We start from the raw sequence: 12,640 nt of genomic DNA, 5'->3' as shown, positions 1-12,640 counted from the left end.
GTACAGGAGATGTTGGATTTTGCAATTGACAATGGCAAATTGCAAATGGTAAGATCTTGCGGGTTCTGTTGGAAACTGGAGTATATACTAGTAGATGGGGTACTAATCAGACTACTATATACTTTGCTTGCTGTTGCTTATCCTAGTTGTCGAGTATTATCGTCTTTTTACTATTGTTGTTGTTCACGTGACTTGTCAGATGTAACGGTGAATTTAAATAAAAAGATTGTAAACCGAAAGAAAGGTGCCTAGCTAGCTCAGACTAAAGTTTTTGTTTTATTAAGATTAACGCATGGCGATCTCGAGATCTTAAAACTGCAATCTTATAAATGGACGGTGGGATTACTTGAAACTAAAAAACTAACTATAGGACTTCGTAAAAGTTAGAAAAGTGCAAGGAAAAGAAAAGAGAATCATTGTTAAATCTTCTAATCGCTTCATGACCATGACTTCCCTTCCATCGTGCACTTTCAGGGTTTTAGCAGTGGAGGGTAAGACAGAGGGTACAATTCACAGATTAGAGATCGAACGGCTCATGAAAGTCATCGAGTAAGTCGATAGATGGGACAGCAGGAGGATTTAAGTGAAGCCAGACAGCTCCAGGATCGGGATCAGTTGAGTAATCCCCTTCAGGATTACAAAATGTGTCATAGGTCCACAATAATCGGCAGAGGGTAACCCAATAGGAGGGACATGTGGCGGAAGCTGAGGTGGGAAGGTCATTTAGGGCGTGGTCGACACGAGTGAGGTTAGTTTCCATTGGTGCAAGTGGAAGGTTGAGCCATGTGTCAAAAGAGATCTTGGGACAATCTGTTGTGAGATGACGACGGGAGGTATGATCAAGCCCACATGGGCAAGATTTGGGTTTACCAGGAATCCATCCCATACGCCAACGAACGAGACGGCTGCGATCAGAACGAGAAGCTGGTAGGTACATAACAGGGTCGATACCCAAAGCAGGACGGCATGCTTTAATTAACTTTTTGTCAGTTGATTGAAGAAAGGCATGGAAACATTGTTGACGGTAATTGTGGAGCCACTTGTTGAGTTGAGCTCTGGTGCTGGAAAGTAGGGTATCAGGCATAGCCCTCATGAGAGGGAAGTTACGCAAAAGTTGCAATGAGGATGGGAGCAATGCCAATATAGGGACACCGATCTGATATAAAAGATATAAAAATTCTAAGCTCAGTGATACTAGTCCCGCGTCACAGAGCCAATCTATGTTGGAGAAACAGTCGCTCAAAGATTGACCAAATATGGTATACGTAGTTTGAGTTTCCAAGTTTTTGGTGATGAACATCTTTAGTGTAGTGGTTAAGAACACTGCCAGCGAAGCTGGAAACCGGTGTTCGACACCTGCTCAATTCTTTTATTTTATACTATTTGCGTGAGACGTTTCCAACTTACCTTTTTTGTAATTGTCGCTATATTAGTTATACATCGCCTGTAGCCAATCCAAACTCTATTTAATGAGTCGCTAATATCTACAGAACCATATGAGACATGAAATTAATCACCAAAGTGGAGTAGCAGGCAAACTATTCTAATACTTTATTTTTATTAATCAGAAAAGTTATCTGTTTCGATATTATTTGATCTGTGCAAAATAAAAGGGGGATTTTCTTCATCGACTTCTTCACTACCCTCATTATCGCTTTCATCAGTTTCTTCTAATGCTTCTTCCAAGGAAATAACTTCTGTTATAAAGGGCGCATCTCTTTGCCTACGGTCAAATTCTACTTCACGGAGACATTTGAGCATGCCGCCCCAGAGATCAGCGTTGTACTTACGTCTCCAGATAAACTCTAAGAGGACCCAAGGCATGTTTCGTCGAGTTCTCATGCGTGGGAAGCATCTGCACTTGATCCCATACCAAGTACCTAGAGGGAAAGAGATTGTTATATAACTTTGTCAATACACTTGTTCTACTTGGAAGTCAACAACGATAGTGTACTCGAACTTTTACCTTCAATTGTATTGGTATGGGTACCTTCGTCGTTAACGAAGCCCTCCTCATGATTCACACGTCGATGTTGTAAGTTTCGATCCATTTCACTAATACCAAGATATGCTCGCCAGAAATCCGTATGAATGATACTACCTCGGTTAATGTATCGGCGGATAACCCTTCCAATTGTTTCCGAGTTTCGATTTGGTACCGTGACCAAGAAAACACGCCTTTCAGAGGTTCGCTCCACACCACCAACAACCCAGACGCCCTCAACCCGGTGGCCTCGATGGTACTTTCTCTTTCCGAACTTACTCTCATCAATTTCTACGATGATTGGGTTCCCATCACGGTCGTAACCTCCTACCGTATACCAGTATACAATAAGTAAATGTTAATAACCCAATATACTGTAAAGATGAAGTTCACGTGTTTGACAGCTTACCAATCTTGTTTGGATGATTGTGAAGATGACGTTCCTGGGGAGGCAAGGCTTCCAAATCGATGGCATCATCCTCGGCTGGGTCCTCATCTAAGTCATCGTCTTGACGAATGAAGTCGTACTGCATTAACCGATGGAAACTATCCACAACGCTCTTCACGGTATCATGGTGAGCGCCAGTAAAGAGACAAATGGAAGCTTTTGAAGCACCACCTAACCAGAAGTAAAGGATTTGCAGCTGTATTTCTAGAGCAATCTTGTTTTCGGAGAAAAACGACCCATGAAGAACACTAGTTCTCGATTTATTACAGCATCCGTATTTGTGGCAACGCCAAACGTATCCACGATCTGCGTTGTATGTCAAAGTCATTCGATTATTGTTGACACAATACATGGGATGCTCATAGTCGTACAAAATGCGATTGCGCATCAAAAACCTATAAGCATTGAGCCCACGTACAGTAAACAAAAAGGTCAATATTTTTAAGATACTGTACATACAGTACAATTAGCATACTATATTACTTACTTGACAGCACTATCGTAATCATGAGCTCGCTCCATTAGTTGACTAATGGTGATCATGCGACGTTGAACCTTGCGTGACCAAAGCTCGATTGTATCAATCTCTGAAAGACTTATAGGTCTGGGTAACGGGACTCCAGCGGCCGTAGTAATCATCTCGTCCAAGTTGCTGGCTGTAGACTCGCCTTCTGATTCAATCTCTTCAGCAATTGAAGTTGACGAGTGCTCACTGTCTTCGTCTGATAACATGAATGACGAAGCAGAATCAGAATCAGATGAGATACTGATAACTGTTCTCATCGAAACGTCGTCTTGTCCCATGCCGCTGGTCTGAAAGGAGACAGTAGCTTGAACATTCGTTACACTGGTGGTTGCGCTGCTACGGGTAATGCGGCGGAAGTTGTTGTTGCTGGACATACTGTTGTTATGTTAAAATGACTAAATTTGCCGAAATATACCGTGCATTCAGTCGAAAATATACATGTACACGATATTGTCTATTGTTGATATACCGTACCTTTAAAGATAATTATATTAAGCGAGGTGTCTCGATAATAGAAACTGAATAGAGTACTTCTACGATCAAAAGTGCAGTAAAACACAAAAAGAATCATTCAGTTAGCTTATATATTCGACGATTTATAAACGACTGAAGTTAGCTATGTACTTACAGTAAAGTGCGTTGGAAAGAAAAAGAAAACTGAACATTCAAAGAAAAACTTTTTCTTTATTGCTCGTGGCTAGTTGTTGTGACTTTTTTTCGTCTTATATGCTTTGAAAAAAAGATGCCCCCACCAGGATTTGAACCCGGACCAAAAGTAACGGATGCAGCGTTACTAACGACTGCACCACGATGAAACAATTTTGTCATTAATTACGTTAGAACTATTTTTGGGGAAATTTTGCATTTTTGCGACTTTAAACAGCGATTTCTCCAACATAGATTGGCTCTGTGACGCGGGACTAGTATCACTGAGCTTAGAATTTTTATATCTTTTATATCAGATCGGTGTCCCTATATTGGCATTTGGCCATGAGGATGTAATTGGTAACGAAGCTGAAAGTAGTGTCAAAAGGCTATCAGCAGGGAGATATTGGGATCGATGGATGTATTTGGCACGAAGAGCGTCAGCTCGGAAGCGCATGTCAGGCAGGTTAACAAGATGTTTAAAAACTGTGGTTGAGGCTGCCCGATGACCACCAAAGATCATTCGAAGACAAGAATCTTGAGTTTTTTCGAGGGCTTTGTAATCGATTTTTTTCAATTGAGTAATGGCAATGCCATATTCCATTTTGGGCCGGATGAAGGTGGCATAAAGTTTAGTAGAGAGCAAGAGATCAAAGCCGGATCGATTGGCACCAATTGCATTGAGCTGTGACATTTGCATAAAAGTACCTGGTTTGCTTTTATCGACGACTGCGGAGGGGCATATGCCATTACGACGGAAAGGCACGCCTAAATAGACGAATTCATCCACAATGGGAATGTCAACACCATAAAGGGAAAAGGAAGAAGGACAATTAGCAGGCTTGATGACAGCACATTTCGTGGGGGACCAGCGGTAGCCCAAGCTCAAAGAATGGGAGGCAGCCAAGCGCAACATGGAAGTGACTTCGGTGGGAGTACCAATAATGGCAACATCGTCTGCATAAAGTAGGCAGTTGATGGCCGTTGTTGTAGGAATGGCAGTTGAGGAAGGTGGATCCATGAGCCACGGCATGGGTAAAGCCGTTGAAGGGGATGTTGATTGCACAGTTGGTGTATGGGGACCGGCAAGCCTAGCTAGCTCAATCGGTAGAGCGTGAGACTCTTAATCTCAAGGTTGGGGGTTCGAGCCCCCCGTTGGGCTTTCTTTTTGCTGATTGTACTTACAGTATTGACAAAAGAAGATAACTTTGTCGTGCACGAAGCTACGATAAGACTAATACCACAAAGGTAGTACTGTATTATTGTCAGAAGTGGCTGTCGTATTTGAGGGTAGATGATATACAAATATTAAAGATATAATTCACTTTATGAAGGATAAAGATGAATTATACAATATTGCAAACCAGAAATAATTAGAAACTACATAAACTCTAATATATGAGTACCGTGAATTAAGTGTTGTGTTTAGTTGACAGCATCATATGAGATGTGGAGAACTCGTATACAAATTATACAAGATCCTCACACCTCATTACTGCTGAAATAATATAAAGTAGAGTAGGAAACGAATATAGAATAAGTGATGATTCTTATACGAGATTAGCTACCTCGTATAAGGCTGAACAGGTTGTCATTTAGGATATATAGTTTACTTATTTTGCTATAATACGTTACTATATGACATAGGATATATAGTAGAATTAATATATGGACATGCAGGATGTATTGATTCAACACCAAGGTATAATAGGTTATAAGTACTATTCTCTGCCTTCGGCATAAAGAATGATTACAAGATAATAGGTTGTGATCATCCTTTACAATAACTGTTCACTCAACTCAAACACCACGCACGAATACTATTTTCCTAATTAATACTATTTTCCTGCAAGCAGTGCTACATAATGGTTAGCACGGGAAAATAGGTTAGTTGCATGATCACTAGATCAAGCCATGGATACGTTTACAAGTCCACCCGCTCCGGGTAGATGCGTAATCTCCTCAAGGGAGAATTCTATTCTTTTACGGTTCAGAAGACGTACGTCTTCTTTGAGTAGAATAACTCAGCTGCCAGTTTCTAGGTTCCGCAATATGAAGAAGATATTTAAATTTTTGCAGTAGATATTTTTCTTCTTTTTGAACTTGACTTGATTCAAAATAAAACGTACTAGTTTGATCTCGTTAACTTTTTATTGTTTTAACTAAGTGATATTTAACTCCACAAGTCGTCAAATACCACAATTTTTTTAACGAAGAACCTTACTGTATCCAAAATGTCTACTGCAAGCAACTACGAACCTTCTTCTCCTTCTCCTGCCGACCTCTTCGGTTACGACAGCTCTCTGTCCGAAGACACAGAGATGCATGATGCTGCTGTTCTTTCTGCCCCTTCTGCTCCCACTGTTTCTGGTGTTGGATCGTCCCAACAGACGGTTCATAAAACCATGGGACATGCAGAAAGCATGCACCCTTCTACTTCTGCAATTAATTTTGCATATAATGATGTTGGCAATGAAACTAATTCGCATCATAATAACAATAGCATTAACATTAATGCCCCTGAGTTGGATGGTCATAATTTGACTATCATTTCAAACGATGTCTTGATCGCACGGTATAAGACTCAAATCAACCAGTTGCACTTAAAGTGTTCAACGACTTCTGATGCCTCCGAAGTCCAGAACATGCGCAACACCATCAATGAGCTTCGTCAATTGATGGAGGATTTGATTAACGAGGGTAAGCCACCTCATAAAAATTTTTCAAACCACGGCACTGCGCAATCAAAGTATGCGCACCCGCACATTCCTCTCAGGGAAATTCCTCTGTTTCAGTTGGTAGACGACGCGCCTGAGGTTAAAACCGAAGGTAGGATCTCGTACGAGAACGCTGAGTCATTCACTACGGCCTTTGAAACAATTTTACAAAGCCATGATTGTGATCTGAATGCATGCTGGCGCAAGTATTTAGTATCGTCATTCTTGGTTAGTAAAAATAGCATTTACAGCCGTTGGTATGAAACCAATATCAACCCCAGGCCTGCAAAGACGAACTGGTCAAGCATTAAAGAAGCCATCATTGAGCGCTTTGGGTACCTTTCAACACCCAGTAACAAAATAGAAAATTTTGTTACGATGCGCCAGTCGAAAACTGAGCTTCTGCGCGACTATGTGGATCGCTATAGACAAGCCATTCACCGTCTTCCTGGCGCCCCTCTCCCCAACTCTGTTGTTGCTGTTGCTTTGTTCGTCGAGTCTCTTTTGCCTATGACGAAAAAAGAGGTTAAAAAATCGTTGAAGAAACACAACGATAAGGGCCCCAAAGCGACTTATTACCCTGATACGCTAGAGGACGTATATAAACACATTGAAGTTTATTACGGTCCTATTCAGGAAGCCCTTTACCATGCCTTGGCTACCGACGTTTCGCCAAAAAAGAAAGTTGAGACGAGCCATAGTGGCATTAAAAGAAAACAAACCGGTTCTGAAAACGATTTTCAGAAAAAACAACGTCCCGCTCCCGCTAATGGTAAAAACCTTTGCAATTATTGCAAAAAGGAGGCATTCTCCTACGAGCACTTAAAACGTTGCATCGATTATTTGCACAGTGATAAATATAAACAGTATTTGATCAAGCAAAACGATCGCCGTCATAACAAGGTACAGTTACATGTTTCAGAAAAGAACAATGAAAACTTTAACCTTAATGAAAATGGAACTGATAAGATTAATATCTTCTATAGTAATCTCGAAAATGAAATTGCTGAAGGCTTTGCCAGTGAAATTCTCACTGATAATAAGTTTAATTCTACGTTTATCATTCTAAATTCAAACCCTTGCCATCAGATGATAACATTAAAAATAAAAATTATCTGTTTGCTAAGGACAAAAACCAAAATATTGTCTGCTTTCATGTTGCTGACTTGACAGAAAAAGAGGTTCAGAACATGACACCTTATTCTCCTGCTATTACCATCAACAATGAACAATTAATTGGTATGCTCGATACAGGTGCTCAAAAATCAATAATCAATGAAAACTTCGATTTTGCAGATAAATCTATATTTGACAAATTAATTCCTACAAAGGGTAAGATTACATATGTGGGCAAAAACGTTTCGTCTGAACGTAAAGGAGAAACGCAACCACTCGAAGTCAAATATAGAGGTAAGCCCGGATTTCTCCATTCCTTTGAGGTTATGGAAATGCCTGAAAACATGAGCAAATTACCGGTACTCTTGGGAAGAGATATAATTCCTAAACTTGGTATCAGAATAGAAAATATTGCTTTTTCTTTCGAAGACAGAGAAGAACTTATTTTCGAAGATTCCGTTAACCACGAGGTTTATATTCCAAATGTTAGCAAATCATGTTCTGAACAAGAGTATGAAGATTTCATGAAGGTACTTCAGCCGTATATTAAGGCGAATGCAGAAATCAATCTTCACAATTTATGTCCGATTCCTGAGGCAATCGTACATTTGAAAACAGCTCCTAATGCAGTGGCTTACACTAGACAGTACCCTGTCGCTTATGCTCTTCAACCTGTTGTAAGAGAACAAATTCAAAAATGGGCAGATGATAGAACTATTGAACCTGCTAAACCATCCGGTTTTCAATAGTCCTCTGACCATCGCACCTAAGGGTTCCCCCGACCCTTCAGGTAAACAAAAATGGAGAATTTGTTTGGATACAAGACGTATTAACAATCTCTTGGAAGACGTATCAAACGTCAACACACCTCTCATCGATGACATTTATCATGAGATGCGCGAGTCAAAGATTTACAGTGTCTTTGATATTTCTGGTGCTTTCCACAGATTGGAAATTGCTAAAGAAGATCGCCACAAATTAACATTTACTTTTGAAGGCAAAAGCTGGCAATTTAGAGGTGCTTGCTTTGGCTTGAAATCCCTTTCTGGTATATTTCAGAATGTTATGGAAACAATATTCCAGGATATGAAACAATTTGTATGTATATACATTGATGATTTGGTTGTACATTCAAAGGATTTACCATCTCATTTGGAACACTGCAAACGTGTTATTGAGGCATTGACAAAAAACAATATGCCTATCAATGTTGAAAAAACTCATTTTGCTCGGAACTCTGTGTATTTACTTGGCTTCTGTATTTCAGAGCAAGGAAAATCCATTGATCCTCGTCGTTTGACAAACATCGACGATTGGCCAAAACCAATGACAGCAAAAGCCATGATGAAATTTTGTGGTTGGGTGTCATACGTTCGTGCTCATTTACCACAAGCTAGCGCATTGACGGCTCCGCTTGATCACTTACGTTACAGCACTAAGAAAACGCTGGTATGGACCCCTGAGATGCATCAACATTACGATAGCATCATCAAAATTATAAAAGAAAACCTTGTCTTAAGTCATCCCGATTTGAATCATGAATTCAGTTTGGCTGTAGACGCTAGTGCGTATTCAATTGGTGCTTGTTTGTTCCAAGAATATGTCGATAAAGAAAAGGGTACAAGAACAATCAAATATATTGCTTTTGCATCCAAGGCTTTGTCTAAGAGCCAACGCAATTACAGTGTGACCCGAAAAGAACTTTTGGCATTGACCACTGGATTGACAAAATTCTATAAATTTCTGCATGGATCGAAACCATTCACATGTTATACGGATCACAGAAGTTTATCATATCTTTTTACTACCAAACACCTGTCCATGATGATGATGCGTTACATGGAAGTGATTCTCTCCTTTCCAAATATGAAAGTTGTCTGGATTCCTGGCGTCGAAAATGTAATGAGCGATAAATTGTCTCGTATGTTTCCCCAGGAACAGGATCGTGTTCTCTTTGAAAAAGATGAGAAAGCTTTGTTTCCTGAATTATTTCAGCAAAACCGTAATCAAAAGGCCAAAGCTCTCAAGAAAAAGAAGAGTGGCAATAAAATCATAAAGACAAACAAAGACAAGTTCATTGAAGAAAATGAACTAATCAACATTGAAAGAATTCCCAACTTTCAAAACTTTTATTGTCATATCGGCAATAATGATAACGAAGTCGAATCTAACGAATTAGTTGATGATGACTTACCTCTCGCGAATAATAGCGTTCGCATCAAACAATGGTCAATCCGCACCATCCATGATACGTTGGATGAACAACTCAATTACTTGTGTGATGTGGATGAAAACATTCAAATCAACTATGTCCAAAATATGGATGACAGTTACATCATTCCTCCTGAGGACGATCGCTCTGATATTTTGAAAAGAGCACATGAATTCGGTCACTTTGGTGCTGAAGCCATTGTTAAGCGTATACGACAAGATGAAGGTATGCACTGGCCCAATATCATGAAAGACGCACTTGAAATTGTCAAACAATGTTCTACGTGTCAAAAATTCGTCATTTCCAAGCGTGGATATAACCCTTTGAAACCATTATACTGTTATACTCCAGGTTGGCATTATCAAATGGATTTGTGTGGACCTTTCCCCTGCACTTCCAAAAATAATACATACATCTTGGTTTTACTTGATGTAGCTACTCGTTTTGTGATTCTTCGTCCTATTATTGACAAGTCTGCTAAAACGGTTGCGAGTGAACTCGTATCAATCTTTTCCCTTATCGGTTATCCTCGTATCATCAATTCTGATCGTGGTGCTGAATGGAAAAACCAAATTTTGGACCTACTTTGTGAAGCCATGAAAATTGATAAGCGTCTAAGCACGGCTTATTATGCTCAAAGTAATGGTGGCGCTGAACGTGCTGTCCAAAATACAAAGAAATTGTTATCCAAATTGATCCTAGGTAACTCTGAGGATAATTGGGATATGTTAATCAATTCCGTACAATTGATGCTCAATTGTAAAATTTCCAAGCGTTTACAAACCAGTCCATTTTGTCTGATGTTTGCGCGTAAAATGACAAATGAATATCCTCTTTATAATGACCCCAAAGATGACATTGAGCCGATGAGTATTGACGAATTACTCAAACGCATCGAATATATGTCTGACATTGTCCTTCCTGCCATCAAGGAACGCACTGAGGTCTATAACAAAATGATGAAAGAGCAGTTCGATAAGAAACATCGTCTGGTTGACTTTCCTGTGGGTAGCTTTGTGGTTGTCCGCAAGAAGGGTATTCAAAAATCACTCGCTCCTGTCTACGAAGGTCCATATGAAGTCGTTCGTAAGACAGACCATGGTAATTACACCCTTCGTGATGAAATTGGCCTGTTATTGCCACGCGAATTTACACCATCCGAGTTAAAACTGGTATCTCAAGATGCAGTTGTCTCATCAGAGGAAGTGTATGAATTCGATGCCATTGTTGGTCATCGTGGTGCACCCGGTAAAAGAGAATATAAAGTACGTTGGAAAAACTACACTGCTGCCGACGACAGTTGGATTACTGCAGATATGTTCACAGATCCTCAAGCCATTATCAACTATTGGCGACGTTTGAAGGGTAGTGTGCCTAAACAGGATGCTGCTCAATTGAACAAACTCACGACTGAGGAATCTGAAATTCCCTTCGATGTGATGGACAAAGGTCATATGTTGACGCAGATCGAAGAGATTGCTGATTCTACTGACATCTCCAGTTCCTCATCTCCAAATTCCAAACCGAAACGTACTTCGCAAAGGACTTCACCACGAACTAAGGCGGTACAAAATAGTCCAGGTCATAAAGCGTTTAATCGTAAATCTAAGGGTAACTCGAACCATAATTATACTCCTGCTACGGACAAAACTAGATTTCGCAAGTAGATGTTGACAAATCGTCTATTGCATTTCGATTATTTTCTTTCCGTTTCTTTTGGAAAAGGAAAAGAAAATCAAATACACAATTTTTTTTTTTTTTTTGGTATCCTCATTTGCACTTGTCACACGAATGACACTTTGCATTTGTTGATGACGACACAAATCAGACAAACCATACCATCTACCTCAACTCCTTATGATCGACGTTGTTGTACCTAAATCCGCCAACACCCGTCTAGGGGGGGGCAATGTCGTATTTGAGGGTAGATGATATACAAATATTAAAGATATAATTCACTTTATGAAGGATAAAGATGAATTATACAATATTGCAAACCAGAAATAATTAGAAACTACATAAACTCTAATATATGAGTACCGTGAATTAAGTGTTGTGTTTAGTTGACAGCATCATATGAGATGTGGAGAACTCGTATACAAATTATACAAGATCCTCACACCTCATTACTGCTGAAATAATATAAAGTAGAGTAGGAAACGAATATAGAATAAGTGATGATTCTTATACGAGATTAGCTACCTCGTATAAGGCTGAACAGGTTGTCATTTAGGATATATAGTTTACTTATTTTGCTATAATACGTTACTATATGACATAGGATATATAGTAGAATTAATATATGGACATGCAGGATGTATTGATTCAACACCAAGGTATAATAGGTTATAAGTACTATTCTCTGCCTGAATACAGTTCGGTAGGAACGACGCAGTCGTTCCTGGCGAACTGTATACATTGTATACATACCAATATATGTATCCAGAGTCCTTAAAACTTTGTCTACATACAATCTAGCATATTCTTTACACTTCGGAGAGACTTTATAGTATTCTATACTGCGCATATTATACATTATGTTTATAAAAAAAAGTACCTCGACGGCCGTCGAACAACTTATAATTCAAGATACAGGGTATCCATTGGACTTTTACAAAATGATTCATGATCCTAAAATGTGCGCGAAGATGACTGAACAAAAATATTTAGTCGTTCCCGCCGATTTTTTTACATGTATACAATGTATACATTATGTATATACTATGTATACATAAAAAAGTAGATCGACGGCCGTCGAACAACTTATAACTGAGGATATAGTGGTGCTATATGAACTCTGTAAAGTGATTTGCACTCGCAAAAGACGCGCGAACAATGCTAAATAGAAATCGTGAGTGATTCCCGTCACTTTTAATACGTGTATACACCATGTATACACTATGTATACACTATGTACTGTATACATAAAAAAGTACTTCGACGGCCGTCGATGAACTTATAACTCACGATAAATTGTGTCTATTTGAGTTGT

At 39.4% G+C, this 12,640-nt stretch overlaps 2 protein-coding genes and 1 non-coding gene across 3 annotated transcripts; 1 reads left to right on the top strand and 2 right to left on the bottom strand.

The window, feature by feature from the left end:
* Positions 1–273: 273 nt before the first annotated feature.
* BDF20DRAFT_903547 (uncharacterized protein) lies at positions 274–1,128 on the bottom strand. The gene is made up of 2 exons (XM_053082934.1): positions 555–1,128; positions 274–491 (listed from the first exon to the last, which is right to left on the bottom strand). Exons 1-2 carry the CDS (start codon positions 935–937, stop codon positions 479–481), a joined length of 396 nt encoding a protein of 131 aa, XP_052930558.1. The 5' UTR covers positions 938–1,128; the 3' UTR covers positions 274–478.
* Positions 1,129–2,915: 1,787 nt separating this feature from the next.
* Positions 2,916–3,332, bottom strand: BDF20DRAFT_840632 (uncharacterized protein; the record flags this gene model as incomplete). The annotated part of the gene is made up of 1 exon (XM_053079413.1): positions 2,916–3,332. One exon carries the CDS (start codon positions 3,330–3,332, stop codon positions 2,916–2,918), a length of 417 nt encoding a protein of 138 aa, XP_052930557.1.
* Positions 3,333–4,692: 1,360 nt separating this feature from the next.
* On the top strand, positions 4,693–4,765 carry BDF20DRAFT_t169. Its single transcript has one exon. It is a non-coding gene; the product is annotated as a tRNA-Lys (tRNA).
* The last annotated feature ends 7,875 nt before the right edge of the window (positions 4,766–12,640 follow it).

Source organism: Mycotypha africana, assembly GCF_025528875.1.
Source record: "Mycotypha africana strain NRRL 2978 chromosome Unknown BDF20scaffold_22, whole genome shotgun sequence".
NCBI lineage: Eukaryota > Fungi > Mucoromycota > Mucoromycetes > Mucorales > Mycotyphaceae > Mycotypha > Mycotypha africana.
Note: the sequence above shows the minus strand (reverse complement) of the source record. Positions and strands in the feature narration are given on the sequence as shown.